At 42.6% G+C, this 23,406-nt stretch overlaps 1 protein-coding gene across 3 annotated transcripts in view; it reads left to right on the top strand.

The window, feature by feature from the left end:
* Positions 1–4,287: 4,287 nt before the first annotated feature.
* The window catches only part of vps8 (VPS8 subunit of CORVET complex), a 77,142-nt gene continuing 58,023 nt past the window's right edge, over positions 4,288–23,406 (top strand). For 2 of the 3 annotated variants that reach the window (XM_085243086.1, XM_085243088.1), the window contains exons 1-6: positions 4,288–4,419; positions 8,097–8,165; positions 19,106–19,236; positions 19,667–19,763; positions 21,572–21,604; positions 21,857–21,911. In XM_085243086.1, the coding sequence (XP_085099212.1) occupies positions 4,348–4,419; positions 8,097–8,165; positions 19,106–19,236; positions 19,667–19,763; positions 21,572–21,604; positions 21,857–21,911 (457 nt within the window). In that variant the 5' untranslated portion in view covers positions 4,288–4,347. The remainder of the gene's footprint in view (positions 4,420–8,096; positions 8,166–19,105; positions 19,237–19,666; positions 19,764–21,571; positions 21,605–21,856; positions 21,912–23,406) is intronic. The other variant, XM_085243087.1, reaches the window with a different exon arrangement.

Below are 23,406 nucleotides of genomic sequence, written 5' to 3'. Positions count from 1 at the left end.
TGAAGGCCGAGACGAATCTCTTAGAGTAGAACTTTACAGGAACTATTGGAATAAATTAAAAAAAATGTAAATAATGCATTTGGGGCTTTCGTCCACACCTAAACAGCAGATTGAGTCACTGAAAGGTGTGCGCCGTTTTTGACGTCACGCTGTGACAAAATACTATTGCTGTTAATCTTAGTATCTGCAGTTTATACATGCTGACATATACACACACAGTTACTGTGCCTCCATTTAGAAAGACAGAGGCATCAGAGCGCGCATCAGACGGGGCTTCTACACAGACGCTCTCACAACCCAAATCCTGACGTCGGTTTGGAATAAATTTAATAAAATAAATAAATACATTTATGTATGCTGTATGCATTTTGCCCATTCCAAAGTTGTGAGTGTATTCTAGCCAAAATGCTGTCTTTAGTTATTAACATTTGAAAGGATGAAGACACGTGAAAGTAACACAAAATTAGCGGCTTTTCCAGGAAAAGAAAAACACTTTTCAGAAATGGCAAATGGCCTGTATTTGTCCCTAAGGACCCAAAGCGCTTTGCACTACATTCAGTCATCCACCCATTCACACACACACTCACACACTGGTGATGGCAGCTACATTGTACAGAAGTACGTGAGGTTTTGAGAGGTTTTCCTCCCAGGCTTCTAGACTTCTGATTGGCCAACATTTCTACACGGTTAAGATTTGGCGTGTTCTTGACAGTGTTTGACTTTGTTTTTAGAGTTTACATGTGGAAGGAGATATTTTTTCAAAACTGCACATGTGGACAGGATTTTTCCGTTTTCAAACATAGCCGTGTACGTGTGGACGCAGCCTGAAGTTATCACAAAAAAGCAAATTCTCTGAACATTCTGAGTTGAGGTTTAGTGACCATTGTTGTTTTGTGTTCCTTGTAGTCAAAATGAGTGGAAGAGCAGATGGATCACTAAATAACCGTAATGGTAAGCACATGTATTCAGTCTTGAAGTTGATGAATAACTGATTTTCAGCAGCTATGAATGCTAATTAAAAGATAAAATGATCTTGGAGGCCGACAGGTTAACCCAGAAATGTTTCCAAGAGGAGATCAGGGACCAGCTTATGAACCTAATAGTGCACTCTTACTGAACAATCTTTATCTTGGTATCTATAATAACATTTTTGGAGGCTGGTTCATTCATTCATTCATTCATTCATGGAATGAATGAATGAACCAGATGTTGACCGTGTCAGTGATGGCAATGTCAACAATGTCAACATTCACAATATTTATGTGAGGGACAATAATGGCAGTGTTGAGCTGAACCCGTACAGACTTGGTGTAGCTTCCCCTGGGTGCAGCCTGTGGTATGAGGTAGTAGCCTCGTCTTGTTCTAACTGCCTCAGACAGTCTATCCTTCCTGTAGCCACTTCCTGGGTCTCGTTTCAGGGGCTCATAAGTATTTTCTCATGATAGTCTTTCTGGTTTAGCAAAACTGTGCACCTCCCCTTGTCAGGCGCAGTGGCCCGTGGACATGGGATGGACTCAAGCGCAGATTCAAAACCGGAGGCCAGGGGTGAGGTGTAACGAAAAGAGACTTTATTTTTACAATGCTCAGAGGCTAACAGAAAGTGCAGACTAGAATCAATGAACATAAACTAGATGTCTGAGGCGAGAGAAAAATACTGTGGTGAAACCTAGATGGCAGGGAAAACTGTGGCGGGCCCGGGCACTGAAACAGAGGACAGAGCAGTCAGGGGAATCCCACAGAGGGTTGCGAGTGAATCTAAAAAAATAGTACACTGAGCTGTCTTACAAGCTTGCAGGTGGGGGTTGCGTGGAGGGGGGAGGCAGGAGAGGTCCAGGTGGGTGCTGCATGCAATGCAGGGAGGCAGGCAGGAGAGAATGGCAGCTCCAAAACGGAGAGGGGTTACCGTTGGCAGCAAACTGGTATCCAGGAGAGCTTGGTAGGTGGTTTTCAGAGGTAAAGTTGGCAGATAATCTGGCGAAGACCAGTTGAGTGCGCCGGTCATAAATACTGCTGGTCCGATTGCCATCAGGTGAGGAACAACAAAGACTCCACCCAGTGGGGAGGAGCTGATGCTGTGGAAAACCACCCAGACCACGACACCCCTTGTCTGCCGGAAGGATGATAATGTTGTTGTCATTACTAAGTGATGTGAGTTCCAGATTTCCAGATTAACAGAAAGAACTTTTGGAAATTTACTTACCTGGATGATTGAGCATGCTTGAGATGCCTTAAAGACGTAATCGCTTCCTCCTCTCTCCCCCTGCTTTCCTTCCTGTCATCTCTTCACTGTCTCTGTCAATAAAGCCAATAAAAGGCCAAGAAGAAAATATTTTCAAAAATGTGTTTGAAACAGACGCTAAGCTTCCACTGCAACCAGCTGCTTCAGGGAATTAAAAAGACAGTCAAAGGGAAAACTTCATTTAGGAGCAGGACTCCACCTCCGTACACTTCCAGCTCTCTATCCATGATCCAGCAGATGGATTAACAGCTTTAATGCTGTATTGCATTACAGCTTAAGACAAGTTTTTACTAAATATCAGAAGAAACACAGATGCTGACCTGTGAACACTGTAAGAGTGGAGACTACATATGTTCATCCTTAGTCTGTCTCCAGAGTCTCCTGCAGTGTTGACAGTGATGTTAAACTGTGGGTACCTGTGGCTGAGCTGGGATCATCGAGGGATTTAGATTGCTCAGCAGAGCACCCTGTCATGGTCCTGGATCACTGACCCAGTATTTTCAGTTTGGTTTTGGAATTTTGGGTTATTTCTTTGAAAGTATGCGATATTTGTGTTCTAGTTTTCTAGTGCTTCTGAGTTTGTTATTTATGATAGATTTCTGGTTTGTTTATGAGTGTCCTCGTGTTTGTTTACCCAGTCACGTGCCCATGTCTGTCTGGTTTCTCTGAGTTCTCTCTGTGAGCACATTTGTAGCATGTCTCTGTATTTTCCGCAGGCGGACACTCCCACTGGGCTTAAATCTGGGGCTCCCCACCATTTGACCTTAGAACTAAAGAAGCTTCTCGGATGAGACGTGAAACGTCTTCAAGCAACTTAAAGAAGTCCAGACGCTTTTCTTTGCAAGCTCCTTGGAAAGAAAAGCGTCAATGACCTGGATAACTGAGAACCTTCACAGATATATAAGAATTACTTCTTCTCACTCCTTTTCGAGCACCTGTTGTACTAGGAGACAGTGTTTTCCTTCCTGTATACATGCTCTATTTTGTTTATATGTACGCAAATGCTCGAAATAAATGATCAATGAAAAATACCAAGGGCTGACAGAGAGGTGGAGGATCGGAGGATTGTCAAGCTCCCAGGCGTCTGGTAGAGGACCCGAGCTTGAAGGATAAAGTCTGAAGAAAGAAAAGAGAAACCAGAGAATTACCAGGGACTGCAGGACCAGTTGGAGCAGATGTTGAAGGAAGGTCTCAGTGATAATAGGAACATTATGAGCTATAACTCCCAAAAGTAGAAAAGTTGCTATAGCAGATTCCAGGAACAACATCAGAGGTCTCTGTCCAGAAGAGTGCAGTCCTAGGATCAGCTAAGATGCACAGATCCCTCAAACTCGCGAGGAGCTTGAGGAACACATACCATCCCCAGGGAGTGAGACAGTGATTTTACTATCCTTTATAAAATCTACATATATTTTTTATTTTGAAAAGAATTTATGATTGAGATTCTGATTAAAATACCTCAGTAGCTGCATCTATTTTTTGCTTGTTTCTACAAAGTGGTTGTCTTTCCTTACATCAGTTAAAACTCTTCAGTTGCAGGAGAGTTTTAAGCTTCTTGTGTGTGCATTTTATAAGGAATTTTCTTTGTGATTTTTTTCTGAAATGCAGAATGTACAAAGCAGAGTTTGAATTCAAGCCAAACCTCATAAGCATATATTACTGTATTTTTTAAAACAGATGAAAATATTTTGTGTGAAATATGTTTAGTGTACAACTAAAGAGACACGTATTATACAATATCAGTGAATATTTCTTATGATTTGATTGGTAATTACACAAATTTTTCTTTGTTTGTGCAGTTACTTTTAAAAGTTTGTTTTAAACATTTTTTTCATTGATCATTAAATAGGCTTTATAGCCAGAGTTCATTTAACGAGGTAATGTCTGTCCATCCTTTTATTTCCACTGGTCCACAGGGTCACTGGGAGGATTGAGCCGAGTTCACTCACTGTATAAGTCCTGCGCTTTTATTGTGAAAGGAAGGGCGTAAAACCCATTTCGAGTTCCGATTTGAATTGTCTACGCATTGTCGCGCATGCGTAGATCAATATACGGAAAGCGCCTCTGTTTTCTGCAGCGGTCCGAGTTTTGTCCGTGTAAACAGAGACATGTCGCATTCCCCGGACTCCCACAGCCTACTGTCTGCCTCTTCCCAGCTGAACCTGATGGAGGTGGACTCGGTGAGAGGCTCTTTATTCGTCCTGCTTTGCTGTGTGGGGTTAGCGGGAGCACGAACTCCGCTGGGGTGTAGTTCAGCTGACAGCGGTGACGTTTACAGGTGCATGAAGAGCTGGACTACACCTTGATCTAGGTGTGAAAGAATGACATGCGACTGCAATAAATCACCAACGCACGGGCCTCTGACGTGAACGGGCAGAAACGCCGTGTTAATAACGATCATGATTATCCTCCGATGGCTCAAAATGAGGCCCAGTGGCGCCTGTTTGTTTACACTTTTTCAAATTGCATAATATGATGTAATGTAGTGATGAAAGCCCATACCAGCATTACTGTTTTCAAGGTGAGCTTGGTGAGCCCATTTATGACCAAGGCTGTATGTTAAAGTGTGACAGCTGTCATGTGACGCATGCGCAATCATCCAGGTGAGGAAATCCCCAAAAGTTAATGTGTTGCACACGCTTAGAATGAACTGGTTTTACGTCCAGATGAGCAGAATCAACCTTTTGGGATGTAATCAAGTAGTTCTCACTGTGCTGTCGGGACGTGGCACAGTTTATCTAAACGAAAACATCGATTCCCCAGACTGGCAATAAGACAGTCATAGAGATCATCCGATTTCTGCTTTTCTCTTTTCCTTAGTTTGACCTGGTCCTTTTTGCAGATTCCAGTTTTCTTTCTAAGAGCTATAACTGACATTAAAGAAAAGCAAAAAAACCCCAACAACTTTTCTTCAATGCAAAATATTTGTTATAAAAAGAGAAATAATTCTAATTTTCCCCAAAGTGCTGTAAGCTCCATGATCTTCTGTCATTGAAACAACTGAAAACATGCACTGCTACTGGAGAGCTGCAGCAGATGAAGAGAGAATAAGCTGGTGTACAGCCTCCCACCTTTACCTCACCAGACAAAAGCAAGTGCAGAGATTTTTGTAACAAAACAAATGTCAAGTGCGTCCATCGTTTACCATCAGAGGTTTCTAACTTCAGCATATAACAGGAAATCAGTGCTTTTTTCGTTTTCTCCCCAGTTGTCCTTTAACCTTCTTGGGTCCTCATGACGAGGCTAGCTGCCTCTGAGCTCTGGATGTTGTTAATTGTATCCACTTTGTTACCATCTTTAAAGTTCAGCTGACTGAACGTGATTTAGTGTCTGATGAGGTTTGTTGTCACGCACATTTTTGCAGTTTGCTTTGTTTCTGCACTCACAGCAAAGAGCTTCCACGCTAACCACATGTTAGCTTGTTCTGTGAATGTGTGAGCGACATTGTGCCGCTGAGCAAGTGCTGTGCATGCTTAAAATCAAATGGTTCATAATAATATATGCGAGGCTGCCTGGCCCGTCACTGGTCAGGGCCCAAAACATGGTGAAGATTCTTGTCCCTGGCTGATCGGTGCATCTGTGGTCAGTTTTAAGGAGAATGTTCCTTTTTTAAAAGCAAAAGATGAGCTGTTGCATTTTTAAATGACATTTTTTACACTCTCAGCATTCGTCTTGTATAAAACAGTGTTCATTGTCCTCTGCAAAAACACCTTCAGTGCACAGATGCATTTCTTTTTAGTTCTTCTAATACATGATCTCAGATTTTCCTAAGAAACACTAATTGTCCACTTCATTGGGTACAATTAAGTACAATTGTTTAACTGCATTTGAATGGGAATTCTTAAATCAGCCAATCACATGGTATGAATTTAGTGCATAATTTCCTGGGTATTTCCCTGGGAGTTGCTGTTGTCAAAGGACTGGGAAGAATGGCGAGTCTGCTTCGTGCTGTTAGGAATGCAAGAAGAAGTCAGTCACCACTTGTTACAACCACGATATGCACAAGAGCATCCCTTTATGACAGCACTGTGCTCATTCTCTGATGGCTGCTTCCAGGAGGATAACACCATCTCATATCAGCTCAGATATGATGATGAGTTCACTGTACTCAGATGGCCTAAACAGCCAACAGATCCAAACAGAGCAGCTTTGGGACGTGATGGGACATTTGCATTGTACTGCACCAGCTCTATCATGTCAATCTCAAAGAAATGTCCTGGGAAATGTTTCCAGCACCTGAATCTGTGTTCAGTGAATCAAGCTGTGTGATTAAATCATGATGAAGTAATAGCAAGTTCTTAGGGGATCCTGCTAGATTGGCCATTTGGCTGCTGTTTGCTTGAGGAGCAAGACTTTCTAGACAATGTGGGCAAAAAGATGGGTTCTTTTAATTTAATTGCACAAGCATTTGCCTGCATTAAGAGAAACAAAAGAGACGGCAACTGAAAGAAAACAAATCTTCCATTAGTAAGTATCAGAAAATTGATCCATAAATGGAAAAGCAGCTTTGGGCTTTGAGCTCTTTCTTTGTGTTAGCTGCCTCCTGAAGCCTACAACCTCAGTTGGAGTTAGACAGTCAGCAGCTTTTCAAGGAGTCTTCTGGCTTCATGAGGACAGTCAAAGCTCATTCTGGATTTTGACTGCTTTTCGTTCTGCTCTCTGTCAGAAGGATCTGCCCCTAATTATGATATTACACAGTGGACTGTGTTTCAGCAGTAATTAAAATGTGCTTTTCTACTCTGTAGGGTCTCTTCCTTCAACTGAGACATTCCTAACAGGCTTCACAAGACACTGTGCTGCTGTCATGTAAAGTAATCTTAGTAACATAGCCCTGCATTGTAACCTTAGCACATATTTATGGAAGGCTGTCATAATACAGTGTAGCTATCTAATGCTGCCATCTGTTGGTCAGCTGCATCTAAGCATGTGTACACACAGAGTGCAGTACTTGTCATGTATGTTGGGCTTAAAGAGCAGAGAGTTCAGGATGGAGCAGCTGTCGTTACATGTGTCCATTATGCAAAGCTGTGTATGGAAGCTTTGTTACACGTGTCTGCAAACCGCAGCACAGTCGTCTCTATTGGATGTGACCGAGTGTTTGCTGTGAGAGCCACACAGAGTGGACGTTTCATCTGGAGTCTGCAGGAGCTCGATCTGCTGAAAAAGGGAAATAGTGTCAAATAATTCTTTTAGCACACAGACTCATAATTCTTACAGAGAAGAAATTTAGAGGAGCAGCAGAAATGAAGTCTGTGCTCCTCATGGGCAGAAGTGCATCAGCTGTTGTCCATATAAAATCAACCTTCAGACTCAATAACAGCAGTGAAAACTTTCCTTTAAGTTGTAATGGCTGGACGGGATAAGTCTGTAAACTGCAGTCTGCAGCTCTTTACACAGGTGGTTTATGTGGCTTAAGCACCTTTGGCCTCGGCTTCCACAGTCAGACTGTCCTGAACCAGTCCAGTGATTAAAACTTCCACATGCTCCTGAAGCTCCAGTTTGTTAAATGGAAAAAGTGTTAAGTTGCAAATGTAGCTTGATTCTTTAGACTCCGGGCATCAAACAGCACCAAACAACAAATAAAGTAAATAGCAAAACAAGCTGGTTTTGCATGGGCACTACCCACATACTCAACTCTGCTGCTCACAAATGTGTTTTCCTTGCAAAGCAAAGCTTAGTTTGAAGAATGTTCAGTCACAAATTACAATTGATTATTATAAATTGCAGTCATAATTGTGCTGCATGCTCTCTTGTGTTGTGCTAAAATGCATTGTGTACATGATAAGTTAAAGCATGACACCGAGACACTAGTGCAGCGTTCTGATCCTGTATGTTTCTGTTTGACTTTTGTTCTCAGATTGATGATAAGGAGTTTGACATTCCACAAGTGGACACACCTCCCACACTGGAAAGCATTCTCAATGAGGTATTCCATGTAAAAAGTGTTTATAATTAGCTACAAAGCTTTCTATGTGTTGTGGTAAGAAAAGCAAATATATCATTAAAATGATCAAACGATGACACAAACACACACGTTTAAATCATGCTAAACATCAATATTCATGTTTTCACGAGACTCTGGGAATCATATTCTCGTTGCCAATGAAATGTTTATTTTTAAATGATTATTTTTAGGCCTTTCTCTGGCTTTATTGGATAGTTACAGTGAAGACTGACAGGAAAGCAGAGGGAGAGAGTGAGGGGGGGATGTGTCCGCGGGTCGGACTCAAACCCTGAGCCCGGGCCCGCCGCTCTCAGCCATATGGCATACGGTTGCCCGCTCATCCCACTGAGCTAAACCACACCCAAGTGTATGTTTATTTACAGTGTTTTTCAGTCAGTCCACTCCACACCTTTCCAGCTGCCACACTCCAGCTCAGCCAATCACTGCTCTATCATCAGAAGACGCATAATTAGCTGATGACGCCACACCGTGAACCCACTGCTCCTCCCCTTCCCTGCAGCTGAGCCACAGACCACACCCTGTCCCATACCCCCACTTCTGACTTAGGCCGGGGAGCCGTGCAGCCTAGCCCACCATGATCAGCAGTGACTATGTGTACCCCCAGCCTATGGACCAGCTTGAACTTAAAAGGCTGTAAGGCCAGATAGCACTGGGTGATCTGGCTGTTGGCATGCTTCATGCTTCATGCTACTGCAGCAGGGTTTGATCTGACCAGATGGTGAAAGAGCGCCCCAGGAGGTAATGGCGAAAGCAATCAACCACCCCGTCGACCCGGGGAATGGGATACGCATGAAACTGTGAGACCTCGTTCAGGTCTTATGGTAGTCAACACAGAACCATATAGACCCATCTTTCTTCACCACAAAAACTGTGGGGCGTGAATCTTCTATTAGTCCCATTTTCAGCACTTCCGCCTTTTCCATCTTAACAATTTGTCTTTTGTGTAACTGATAGGGCCGTGAGCACACCATCACGCCAGGGCACCTGTCAAAATTGTCCTCTATGTGAGTGGTACAACCAGGCAGGATGGAGAACACATCTGCAAAACGCTGTTGCATTGCAGCAACATCCGCTCTCTGGGCCTGTGTGAGATAGTCCTCACAATGGAGGGAGGTGGGAATAGTGAAACATGGCGTCCCCGGCCCCAGCTTATTTTTTCCCTTCACCAGGCTCGCCAGAGAAGTGGATTTAGCTTCTCTCGATGCTTTGAGGAGGTCAGCGTCCCCCACCATGGCTCTTTGCCACTTGGCGAGTAACTTTGAGTTAGAGGAAGGGAGCAGCACAGCACTTTACCTCTTGGTAAAGATGGTCTGGGCCTAGCCCCTCTGTTGGGTTCCTGTTCTCCAATGACAACCTCCCCACTGTGTGTAGCTTTAGTCCAGAACTTATTGAATGTATTTCTTAGGTAGGCTTGGACTTTCCTCCCAGTTTTCTTTAAACACCCCCGCGGCTCCCTGCCATAGAGTAACTCAAAGGGAGAAAGTCCTGTGGAGGCCTGGTGTAGCTCCCAACAGCAGAGGGTCTGGGCAGTGATCCCAAATGCATTCATCCTTGAGAATTGTGGAGTTTTATCCAGCTGCTCCACCAACACATTGGTCTGAGGGTGATAGACGCTGCAAGACACCAACCCACAGCACATTGATTGCTTCATCAAAGGCGGTGCTTTAAAATAATTGGAATGGGTGTCGTTTCTGTAGAGATGATGGAAATGAGAGACTGGGTTTAACCCTTTAAAACCGGTCAGAGCCGGCACGCTCCATTTTGCGTAACTATTTTTAAATCCGGGTGTTCTGCAACCACGTAAGCTAGCGCAATAATTTTTTCTGCATATGAAACCGGAGGAGTTGTACTTACATCTGATGCCATCAGCTTGTCCTCGGTCACAGTTTCCTTCCACATACAGCTTTGCAAAAACTGCATAAAAAGCACTCGCAGGAACAAAAACATAATATTCCAGAAACACGCTTTGCTGATCCGATCAGCTGTTTGTAACACTTCCTCCGTCCATCAGCGCGAACTATCGCATGTCCGCCATGACCTGCCCGAAACCGGAAGTGACGTCATTTTGCGGAAATGTAGTTTTTTACCATCGTGGCCTTATGAGCCTATACTGGTGTTTTTAAAAGTTATCTTTGACTTTATGACTTTCTGTGTGGTTTCTGGGATGCTTAGGACTCATATTGCACAGCTGGAAATAGTTTATTTTGATGCAGATGCTGCTTTCTTTTGCAAATTTGCATTATAATATTTATTTTCGTTTTTCCTGCAGTGTATAAAAATTGGTGTATTTCAAAAATAAAACTATGAAGACACTTAAATTAAGTTTCCTGTGGTGGGAAACTATTTTGTGCAACTTTTTTGTATTTACAGTTTTGAGGGATAAGCCTCTTAAATTTCTCTAACTAGAAATATATGTTAAAAAAACAAAAACGATTTTCAATTTTTTGTAGTTTATCGCATTCTTTGCAGTTTTATGTAATTGCTATGCACATAATGCAGACATATTATTAAGATTTGGGCTATAATGGTTGTATTGATGTATAGCAACTTGAAGTGCTCCCAAAAATGGCTCCACAGCAGGTAAAAATATAATATAAGCTCTGGCGGACTTGGTTCTGTGGTAGGTCTTAAAGGTTTAACAATGTCTGTAAACAGTTAATGCAATTCTTTTTTGAAACTGTGGAATGAAAACTGAAAGTCAGTTCCATCTTGATTGCTTGATTTAAAATGTATTGTGGACACGTACGTAGGAAAATGACGACTATGGTGTCTTTGTCCAAAAACATACAAAATACACAACAAAGTATACCAAACTGTACCGTTAGTATCTCAGTGCAAGTTTCACGCCTTGTCTTGTGACACAGGTGGTTGTGCAGTGTGTGTTTCACATAAATATTTTTATGCACAGTATTTAAGGCTTCAGTCAGATGCTGCAGGATGGTGGATGATGAGTGTTTTGTGTTATTATCATTTGACGTCGTCACGCTGCACTTTCCCACAAATATTTAATGAATGGGTCAACGTGACTGTTCACGCTTTGAAATCAACCATGGTAATTATGTAGATAAATAAGAATAAGGAAGTCCACGTATTTAATTCCTCTTGATTACTTGTTATACTATTGTAATTGTAATTAGTTACTTGTAGATGTAACCTTTAGTTAAAGTTTCCTGGATTTATGTGTTAGATTCTCAGCTCCGGCTATAGAGGAAAGCCGTTGTCAGTTGTCCGACCCTTTGACTGAACATTCCCATAGCGGTTAAATTGCATGCATGTCCAGCAACTATACAGCAAAATAAAAGCCAGTAGATTTTAAAGTGGGCAGTCATTAACCAAAGTGTCCTTGGGGAAGTAAACAGCAGCTAGATAAATGTCCTGTGCCTCAGGCTTTTGCAAAGCTTACTCAGTCTTACTCTGGCCTGTTACTCAGGCTAATCTTTCCACTTTAATGTGTTATCTTTCTTATCCTGGCACGCCTACTTGTGTGCCAGGATAATAAAAGACGGAGGCATATGTTGTGACTTAATACTTTAGCTGGTTGGCTAATAACAACTGATAGCTTTTATGTGTGGATGCTGTTCTGTGTCTGGTGTAAGAGGTGAAAGCACTTTTGTTTCTCAATTTAAATAGTTTTTCATCAGCTGCAGTGACTTCTTGCTGTTGCTTGATGGTGTAACAGTTTTGTGATGCAGGCACCTGTACTGGACAAATAAGAGGGCTGTTACTGTTACTCTGTGTAGAAAAGGAGTGTCTGTAATCTGATTACGATTCATTTTTCTTCCAAACTGACAGTAGACTACAATGACTTGATGACAAACGGTGTTTGCTTATTCAAAGTGCCCTTGAAAGGACGCCAAAGTAAGCATGTGGGTGCATATAATCTAATCAAAGCAGAGCACATTAGAAATGTGATATTGGCTACTTACCGGTTAACTCCCTGACACAAAGTGGCTGCTTAGTGAAAGAAATAAAAATATTCTGCAGGTGGTATAGAGATAGGAAACACTCTATTTTACCATATGCTGTGGTTAGTTGTCATGCCATACAGAGTTAAGAGCTTAAAAAAAGCAGTCACGAGAGCAAATTCTCGCGAAATAACAAATGATCAAAGTTCTCTGTGATTCAGACATAGTTTGACATTCTGGCAGGGTCTCACGTTTCAGACCCACACTGGAGTTTTCCTCATGGGAACAAGCCTTGCACTGACTTGTGTGACCAGATGGGTGTGCAGTGTTAAAGCTGAGAAAGATCTGTATCCCAGCAAGACTGTTTTCGTTTGGATTGGGAATAGTAAAAATGTAACACTCATAAATGCCTTAATCTTACTTCTATGACGTGTTTCGGCTTTTCCGTTTGGTGGTCACTACAACAGATCGCCTGGCTCTGTCTCAGCCTACCCATAGCATCCTCTTCTCTCACACCAACCCCCCTGATGTCTTCCATTGCTACATCCAGGAACCTTCTCTGTGGTCTTCTTCTTTTCGTCCTTGCTGGCTGCTCTATCTTCGAGATCCTTTGTCCAAATCCTTTCTCCCTCCTCTGCACGTGTGTCTAGACCTTGGCTGTGGTGAACCCACTCCTTTTCTCTTTCCACAGTGTTCGTTCTCACATAACGCTTTTCCTTTGCCATCTCCCTCTTTGTTGTACATCTAGCCTCCCAGCACTCCTGTCTACTTTGTTCATCTCCATGACTGTTGAACTTTCTCATTGCCAACCTCTTCCTGTGAATGCTTTCCTGTATCACCAAAACTTCATGTTCTCCTTCCTCTGTCCAACAGGATACACCAGAAGTTCCTCAGCACTCCAGTCGTGCTTTCTCAGCTCCTCCCTGAACTTTGTGGACTATTCCTCCTCCTTCAACCTCCACCATTTAAATCCTTGCCTCTGCCTTCACTCGCTTTGTCTTCTTAATGTCTGAAGCCATTCTACAGACTGCCATCTGACAGAGCCTGGCTGCATTCCCCTCTGACACCACCTTACAGTCTCCCCTTCTGCATATGATCCTCCTGTGTCCACTGTCATGCTAGCCTTGCTATGCTATATTCCACATCCTTCTGAAGTATCAGAATCCACCAACATCTGTCCTTCTGCGTTTCTCTCCTTAATACCATACCTACTGAACACCTCCTCATCACATCTGTTTTCTTCACCTACATGTCCACTGAAGTCTTCTCCAGTCCCCACTCTCTCCCCTGTGGACACTGTGTCCTACTTAATCCATCTTACTCTGGAAGTAGTCTTTCTCCTTAAACTGACATCTAACCTGTGGTTCATATACACCGATAACATTCAACATCACCCATTAGATTTCCAGCTTCAGACTCACTTATTTAAAAAAAAAAATTTACGCGTTACCATAACGACGAGAGTGCATTAAGGGGCACAGAGGAGGATGTTACTCTCAATGTTGTTGGCGCATTTCAGGAGGAGGCTGCTAATAAAGTTACACAATCACCCCACATAGCAAAACTGGAATGGCCCGGATCTGGCCCACACAATGTGTTTACACATGGCCCACATACCGCAAAGAATGACGGCCTTTTGATGGCCCAGATCAATCAGGTTTGCCAGAGGTGGCCCACACATGGGCCAGCACAAGGCCAGTTGCAGGCACACTGCTGGCCCTGTGCTGGCCCTGAACAGTTTCAGCTCTGGCCTCAGATGTCAGCCTAATGTATCCCTTAATCAAGCCATGTAATGACAACATGTGCCGGAACATAACAGTGCAAAAGTAACATGACAAACCTCTGTTCAGACAGTGAATGGACTGATTCTTATATAGTGCTGTTCTACTCTCCCGGAAAATAGGAACATAAACACTGCCATCATTGCCAGACCTGGCCCACATCTGGTTGACATACACTCAGCCATGACACCGGTCAGTCAGAAGTGCCAGCTTGATGGCAGATCCGGGCCAGACCTGTTTTCTATGGGCCTGGGCCACATACACCACAATCAGGACAGATGTGCTATAAGACAGTGCCATCTATGCCAGGCCTGGCCTGTATCTGGATGACTTACGTCTCATCATGCCAGGCGTCAGCCAGCAGTGCCGGCGTGATACCAGATCTGAGCCAGACCTGCTCGCTATGTGGGACACGGTGAATTCTTGTTTATTATCATATTTATAGAAGTTTTTGTGTCGGGCGTATCATGTTATTTAGTTGTTTTTATCCGCCACACCTTACAGGCCGGTCCATGAAAATATTGTCGGACATTAAACTTGTCCGTGGAGCAGAAAAGGTGGGGGACCGCTGGTCTAGTGTATCCTTATCTAATAACGTGTATAATTCTTGTATCCTGTTAAAATGTTGTTAAGTTAAATGTTAGATCTGATGCGATGAGAGTTCCCATCCTTCATACAAACATGATCGGGGAGCTCCGACATGGAAAGCAGATTATTGACTTGACTTGATTTGTGTTTTCATAAAGTGAATAATGTCATTCAGACTTATCCCAGCGCTTGCACAGTGACAGGACACCTTGCTGTGTGCGTCTAATATAGGGGTGGGTTACAAAAATCGATATTCCTATTCAAATTAAATAGTTTTTTCTCTGTCAAAAAGCCCCATTTCTGCTTTTCAGTACTGAAGAAATTTCAGCTTTTACACATTGTGCCAAATTGGAAAATGCTTAGCTAAAATCTCTGTTTGCTCTGCTTCACTTCAGCAGCATCAGGTAATGTTCACATGTTGATTCATGGTTTTCTTCCATTTTTGATCTACTGCAGCATATAGTCAGGGGCGTTATATGCTACAAAAGACCGGGCCAGGAACACCTCAGTGTTTTATCCTCAGTGACTTTGACACAGTCTGCTGTGATGAAGTGTCAGCTTTCTTGTTATACTTAGACAGTTTACACTCAGTTTGTAGTTGCAGAGAAACAGAGTTAAATATTTTTAATTTACAAGGTGTAGCAGGTTCCTACTTGACAGTACATATCCAAGATAAATGACCATAATTATATTTCTGAGTTGACCTTGTGAATCAGAATGAATCGGTTGTAGAAATCAGCAACGATGCCCAGGCCTAATGGAGCTCCACTTGTGTTTCTTTCATGCTGTAACCGACTATTTCATGTTTACCATTCATGCATTACTATCAGGGAGTGACGGTGATGGATATGGGGGGGGGGTTTGAGTAATTGCTAATGTGAATTCTGAAATGATCAAAATGTGACCACATGAAAGCAGTGCCAGAGATTCCAATTCAGTGATGTTGAAGGCTGCACACAGATCAAGCAGAAACAAAGTCAGACTCTCTCTTTCACCCGAGCACATCAGGACATCAACTGTTTAAAATGTGGGGAGGGTTAAGCAAAGGGGTGACAGTGGCTGTTTTTGAAGTATTGTGGCCAGCACCAAGATAATAAAGAGGTAGGTGCTCAGATGGGCAAATGAGAGAAGAGAGCTGAAAATGTAGCAGGTAGGAAAAAGTGTCGAGATGTCCTGTGGGAAGGCAGAACTTTTAGAAGTGTGAAAAATACCTTACAAAACAGTAAAACGGAGACACACAGGATAGATCCAGGGTGAAAATGCGGTCGAGGGTGGTGCCCACTGTTTTGACTGGGACTAAATTCAATGACTTGGTCAGTGTTAGAAGAATCATCAACCACAGTGAGCTGGTCAACTTTAAGAAGGGAACATAAAAGCTGATTTGAGAGGGCAGCGGTGCTGTGGTTCGAGCCAAGCCTCTGTCAGGTGTTAGTTAATGGACTCAGGCGCAGACCGGGAGTCCTTGCAGAGTAGACAGTCAGTTTATTAATACAAACCAGCAGAGTGACTGGCGCTGATAGCTCAACGATCCAGCGACGAATAACACAGTGCTGCCATCTTAAATAGGCCTTGCCATCACCTGGGTAGGCAGTAGGTGTGGAGATGCCAGGGGCGGGAGCCCATACTGAGCACCGCCCCCGGCAGGTGAGAGAGAGCAAAAAACAACAAAACACATGTTGCCTAATACAGGATCAGCTGGTGAGGCACAGTCTCAATGAGAACTAAAGGGTCTCATTTCTAAGAGGTAATGAAATCCTTTTCATAATAACATAAGGTTCCTTATGTTAGAATTACAGAGATTGGTAGGTTAGTGCTTTCTGATGACCAGGCCACTCTGTCTTACATTGTGAGCTTGTGTCAGTAACTGGGATAACGACTGAGCATAAAGTAAGGGAAGAGCTGGCGACAGCATTGTGGAGCCAGGACTGTGGTGTGCTGCACTCAGTTGGTGAGGCTGGAGCTGGAAGATGAAACCGAACTATTCATGACTGCAGCAGCTCGAGGAGATCCAAAGAGTCTGTCACATGTCTGCACAGCTCCTTCGCTGCTAGGACTCGGGTACCTAACCGGCTGACGTGGTCTAATGAAAGTGAAGAATGCTTCCAAAATAGATGATCAGTGTCAGTAAATGCTATAGTGAGTGATGTGCAGGTGTTTGTGAGCCAGGTGTGGAGTTTTGATTTGTTTTGAGAGTTTCAGTCAGGATTCAGTAGCCCCTGGCTTTTGGTTCAGATTTTCAGTTTTTGTTAGAGATGGACCGATCGATATGACGTATCGATATCGCTCCGATACTGACCTAAATTACTGGATCGGATATCGGAGAGAAATAAAAAATGTAATCCGACCCGAAGTATCACAAAATCCCCTCACAAAACGCGCTACTTGGCGTAACCCAGCTCGGCGCATCGGAGCAGCATGTGTCACGTGACAGAGCGGCTGTTGTCTGCGAGACGGCGGTCTGGAGCATTTGGAGCCTCCTACATGCTTCCTAACTGCGGCATTTCATCTCGGGGAAAACTCTCCCAGAGAAGTGAGGTGTGTAAGCTCATCCCTGGATGTGTATTTCCACGTTAAGCAACTGATGTATTGAGCCACAGCTGGACTGAGCTCCATACTGAGGTGAAAAGGAAGCGATTTGTCCCGGACTAGAATTAAAAAATAGACACAAAGCTGGAGTTGTTCTGTCTTTGCTGCGCAGTTGCATCTACTTCTCTCATTCTCTCCCCTCCCTCTCCTGTTTCTACTTCAATCATGAAACTGATCAATGATCAGCTGATCGTCTCTCTTGTTTGTTTATCGCCCACTTTGCGCCAGAAAGAGGAAACCAGCGGATGTCGCGGTAAACAACAGCAGCACGTTTAAGCTTGATCAGCTGTTGTTAGAATTTATTTAATATTAATTTCTAGTATCAGCTGATGTTTGCTGGAGCCACAGCTGTAAAGCTGCTGGTCATGATGTCGGTTTGGATATGTGGTGAGAGGGAAACATGAAGATGAAACCAGGAGATGTCCTTACTGAATCATCAGAGCTGAACAGGTGATGGAGAAACAGGTTTACCTTTTAGGTGACATGAATGAGTTGAAGTTATGACCTGTTTCTGAGAGACAAATAACACCAGGATCCTTTTTTAAGTAGCTGACAGCTGGTAACTGTGCAGGGGCGGGTCTAGCAAAGTTTTGCCAGGGGGCAGGTAGGGCATTAACAGGGAGAGGGGGGCACAAAGAAATACTTTTCTTTGTTATGTCATTTAAAAGCTTTGAATAAATAATTATCTGAATCTTACAACAAAAGTGGTCACCTGATGAAATGTATAGAAATCCATTATTGTATATAGTAACTAATAAGTCTAATATACACCCTAATTTCCCCTTGTGGGACTAATAAAGGTATATCAAATCTAATCTAGTAAGCTACAGTACTTTTGCCTTTGGGAAGATACCATCTGTGCAGTCTGCAGTTCTGTTGAAGAAAGATGTTGAATCTATGAAGCGCCTTGAGGCGACTTTTGTTGTGATTTGGCACTATATAAATAAAGTTGAATTGAATTGAATATTTAAATATTGTAGAAAAATAATTGATTTCTGTGCATTGTTTTACACTTGCATTAAATTAAAGTTGATTACATCGATTAAGGGCGGGGGGTGGTTCCCCAATATTTTTGCTGGGAGTTGGAACCCTATTAGTTGGGTTGCTTAATATTTCCACTAAGTACTCTGTAAAACACCAGAACAGGGAGGATGGAGCAGGTTTAAGTTTATTAGATTGATCAGTGTTGCTGAACTATGAAATGTTTTGGCTGCAGTGTGTTTTTTGCATACAGGTTTAACAGAACAGCTTCAGTCTCTTGTTTTTTAAACTTGAGTATGAACTTATACAAAATGCAGCAAGATATTAAAAAACAGTTTTATTGATTACCAAATACGCTATATCGGATTCATATCGGTATCGGCAGATATCCAAATTTATGATATCGGTATCGGACATTAAAAAGTGGTATCGTGCCATCTCTAGTTTTTATATTCTGGTTTATGATTTGGTGTTTTTGGTTTGGGGACATTATTAATCTGAGCTTTTAGTTGGGTTAGCAGGCACAGGGACATGAGCTGTGAAAGACGGGATAACTTCATCAGAAATGGCTAAAACCTCAGTCTAAATGTTTGATGGCTGAAATGAGACAAACTCCATGATGTAAACTTATTTACATGTGAATCCCAGCTCACGTGGGCCGGTCCTGGCCAGCCCATGGCCGGATGTTGCCCTCTTGCTCTGCATTTCCCAGGTCTGCTTTAGAAAGTTAAAAATAGAAGACAGACAGAAGAAGAGACAGTGATTACATTAAGTGACAGCACGTTTCTGAAAGGAAAGTTTGAAAGTCTCCTCTTGCAGGTTGTTTCAAAGCAGAGGGGCCAAAAGCACGGCCACCGTTACATCAGTCAGTAAACTCCAGCACGTCTGAAAGAACCAAAGCCTCGGTGGCATCGCTGAGCAACATATGCCCTTTAAGGCACGCATCACAGGAAATCTGCCTTCTCTCATCTGTGCAGTATTGCTGCAGTCACAGACATATAAACACAATCACAGAGGGACATTTCTCCAGTATTAACTGTAATGTTGTGCTCTGCTGCAGCTGGAGGATGAGGAGGAACCGTTTGTACTGGAGGACACCTGCATCCTAAACACAGACAACATGGATGCTCACTCCTGCGAGACCTCCTCTCTGGCCAGCTCTGACAGCGGAGACCCATCACACCTTAAACGGCATGTGCACACACACGCACACACACACACACACACACACACACACACACACACACACACACACACACACACACACAAAAATTGCTATTCTTACATTTCTATGTAGAGAAAAAAGAAAAGTGATGATCTGAAGAATCAGACTAAAATCAATACATACAAATATTTCAATTTGTCAGTAATTTTAATTTGCAATTAGTCCAAATTTTAAACGCTTTATGTAGAAGCTTTATTTAGGAGTATAAATTAAAGGTGTGTCTTGAGTGTGTCGGGTACTGCTTGGTAGTTGCTGCTGTAACGGAAAAGGAAACAACGTTGTTCTGATAGCAGGAGAAGCAGCCAGCCAGTGTGAGTGCATGGAGTTAAGTTAATAAATGCATTTGTTTGTGTGTTTGCTTTTCTTTACCTCTGTTTTTATGTGTCTGTGTTAAAGAAGGAAGAGGACCGTGGACATGAGTTCAACAGTTCATGGATGTGTCCTTCGACACAGCCTGCTGAAGGGCATCTCTGCACAGATTGTGTCTGCTGCTGTAAGGCTGTAACACACATCCACAACCATCACAGCTACATACAAACCAGTTCCTATGTTTCCACACTCTTTTTTGGTTTGTGGTAACTTTGTAACTCTGGACACCACCACAGAGAATTGTATACATTGTATATGTTTAGCTTTGCTCGACGGGGTTTAACAAAAATGTGCAACTTTCCAAACACAGTCCTCCATCGTCAGAGGCAGAGAATGAGTTAAATAGGTGACTGCAAAACCTTTAAATACCCAGGTGAGACCTGTTCTCTTAATTCAAAGCAAATGAAGCTGATAAGTGTTGACCTTTCACTTAGTAACTGTTCACTGGAGCTCTGCAGGTGAAGCTGGCCATAAATAAGCTACACAAATGAAACAATGAATCTGTCGGAGATAACAGCAAGTCGGTGGCTAAATCAATCAGGGTGGTGTTCACTGAGCAGCACTAAAAAACCTGGAAGAACACAAAATATGTTCTTTCTTTGTTAAGAGCATCACTGCATCCGTGTGATGCATTATTTATCATTTCAAAAAATGAATTCAAACGGAAAGTCTGCCCTAGAAAATCATCGTGTTTGATTTCATTCATACTGACGCTTTGTGAAACTCACCTGAAACCAGAGTGTGTCCTCAAAATGTAAAGCTGCATTTACACAATCACAGAAACACAGACACACAACATGTTTACAGTCTTATCCTAACATAAGAGCTGCTTGACCCAAAGCTCAAGTCTGTACTTTAACCTAGTCTAAGACTTCTTACCCAGCTTTATAATACTCGAGTGGGTTTTTATCTCTACGAGCAATCTGAAAGAGTTTAGCACAGAAAATGAATAACACAGCTGCAGAATCAAAATCTGAATTTCAAACGTTCCTCATTCTTAACTAGGGATGGGTATTGATAAGATTTTCACAAATCGATTAGCTTAGAACTTTATTTTATATCTTCTCTTTGAACAAGACAGACATTTAGGAGTAACATGGCCTTACAAACCCAACAGTGACATCTTAAGAGATCTCTTCAGTGGGTGTCACAGGGCCCCCAGGAAAAAATTGTAAATGTAAAATAATAAAATAAATATTCTTCTGTAGCAATTACACAAGAATATCCAGTAATGTCCCTGCCTACAATTAAACACATTCACTTACTGAAAATCACCTGCTGTGGCAAACGGCTGCAAGCCTTTGACCACAAACTGAGTCTCTGCTCGGTGACATTCGTCTATCCTGCCTGAAAGGAGACGCTACCGGCAGACTGCAGCGAGAGCTGCCAGCATCTGAGCCAGACTCTGTCTCTCTCATCATGGTCACTAAATGCACAGTAATGGCAGGTTTGTAATAAGGCAGATCGTGCTAACATAATATGCACTGTTGTTGATTATTTACCTGCCGCATTAACGGGAGAGGACGTGCAAACGTTACCGCTGCTGCTGGGTTGAGATTCACCGAATTAAAAACACGACATTCATTTAAGGTCATCGTGTGTTTTGTGAGCAAATGCTTTTGCATATTCGTAGTGTTTCCTCCCTTAAATGAAGCATCTACTTTGCAAGTATTGCAAGTCGCCCTGTTGTCATCCGTTCTTGTAAAGTATAACCAAACTTTTGAGCGTTTGAGCCACTGTGTTTCCTGCCAGGTAAATGACGCTCTGCAACGTGGTGACGTCATTCGGGGCGACTGGAATCGATAAGAGAATCGTTTGCAAAAATGACAAACAATCCCAAGGAATTGAAACAGTGGGAACCGGTTCTCAACAAGAACCGGTTTTCGATACCCATCCCTACTCTTAACTAAAACATTTTGTGTCTTCACTCAGGACAAAGTGGACGCTGGACTTCCAACAGCTATAGTGAGTATTTACTAAGTAGTTCATCTCAACACAAAGAGTGTGTAGTGACTGAATATGTACACCTGCATCAATAATTAAAAATATTTTACATACTACAGACGTGGATCAGCACATAGCAGAACCTGACAAGTAATGACAGCCGTCAGCTGCAGTCACACTTGGAGCCTTGATGTGTTTTGTCATTTGTACTTGTCTATCTGAAAACGCTTCCATGTTTAGTCTGTTCTGAGCTGTACGTCCCCGTGTCTTCAGACAGTGTCGGGTGTCATTGCTGTGGGAACGTCTCATGGTCTGGCTTTGGTCTTTGGTAAGTCTGAACTGTAATACTGTCTATTTACATTTACACTGTCAACAATATTTCCCTTTGAGAATAACTGTATCACTTTATCACCAATGAACCAGAAAGAAGCCCATAAATAGAAGCAAACCCCAAACACTTGACTTACTGATTGACAGGAATCTAGGTTTGACTGCAGATGTTTGTATTGAAGATACACAACAGTGGTTTAGCCAACTACAGCATGTTACGTTCAGCGTTGGTGTTGTTGAGACGCAGATGAAGGATACTCAGTGACTGTCACATCACAGCTAACGGTAGCGTTTTATGTGGCACTGGCAGACAGAGAGGCCATCATGTAGGACCATGTTGGACTGTTCTGCGCTAAGGGGGCGATAGCTCATTTCACGAGTGTAAAGAAGCAGCTTGGAGCAGGGCAACTGTGAGGTCGCTCAAAAACTGGCATCAGTTTGAGTACATGTGGAATGTGTCAATCCAGGTTGGATCATTTAGCCATGAAGATGCTGATGACTTGATGAAAGTGCACGCGCTGCCTTTGCATCGATGAATGTGTCTTTACACTGGTCAAACAGATCTGTGGAATCTAAAATGTTTGTTACAGTAAAGATGAATATGTGGCTCCACAGTCTTTAATCAGTTACAGTTCGTTTGCATTCGTTTATTAATGTAGCGATGCAGTAATAAAGCATACAGGCAAATTTGCTACGGCTTCAGCGTCACATTACAAATGGGAAATGAACTGTATGAAATTTTAAAAGCAGAATGTGTGCTGCACAAAGTCCTGATGTTTTCCTGTGTACATCACAACTGACCTCCTGACTTGCTTGAATAAAGACCGTCTTTGTGCTTCTAAAAATGGGATTGAATTTGATTTATTTCATCACAAAGTAACCATTTGTTATCAGGAAACATGATCACAATTATTAGAAGTGCATTTCACAGTAAGTATCATTGCAACAACAGTTACAGGACAATGTAACTACATTGTGTTTTGTAGACTGCTAGAAGCTCTCTGCACTTCCATTTTCATGCCTGTACATTTCAGATGATAGGTCCACGGGTTTCAGCATATTAACCGCCTTAGTTGTACTCTAGCATTAGGATATGTGTGTTTGGAAAGCCACAGTACAGAGGTTTCAGCACGTTTTTCAACTACTGTAGGATTGGCTGTAGCTCAGGACGTAGAGACATCATCTACTAATTGGGAAGTTGGTGATTTGATCCCTGGCTGCTCCAGTTAGCATGCTAATGTATGCTAACAAGATATTGAAGCCCGAGTTGCTCTCCAGTGTAATCAACTTTGTGTAAATGGATGAAAAGTGCTGTATAAGAACCAGTCCATTTACTTGTGATGGTGTTTGCCATTTAAAAAGAACAGGTTTAACACTGTTTAATATTCCTTACTGGACTGACTGGTCCAACCACACAGTCAGATAACTGCCACGAGCTGGTTATATATCCAGAGAACTGTGGTTTTAGCTCCACACAGCTAAAATGGATCGAC

Source organism: Mchenga conophoros, linkage group LG13 (genome assembly GCF_057382185.1).
Source record: "Mchenga conophoros isolate Kocher_MC1m ecotype Shallow Benthic linkage group LG13, M_conophoros_male_GT1.1, whole genome shotgun sequence".
NCBI lineage: Eukaryota > Metazoa > Chordata > Actinopteri > Cichliformes > Cichlidae > Mchenga > Mchenga conophoros.
The sequence above is the reverse complement of the archived record's forward strand: the minus strand, read 5'-3'. Positions and strand labels throughout refer to the sequence as shown.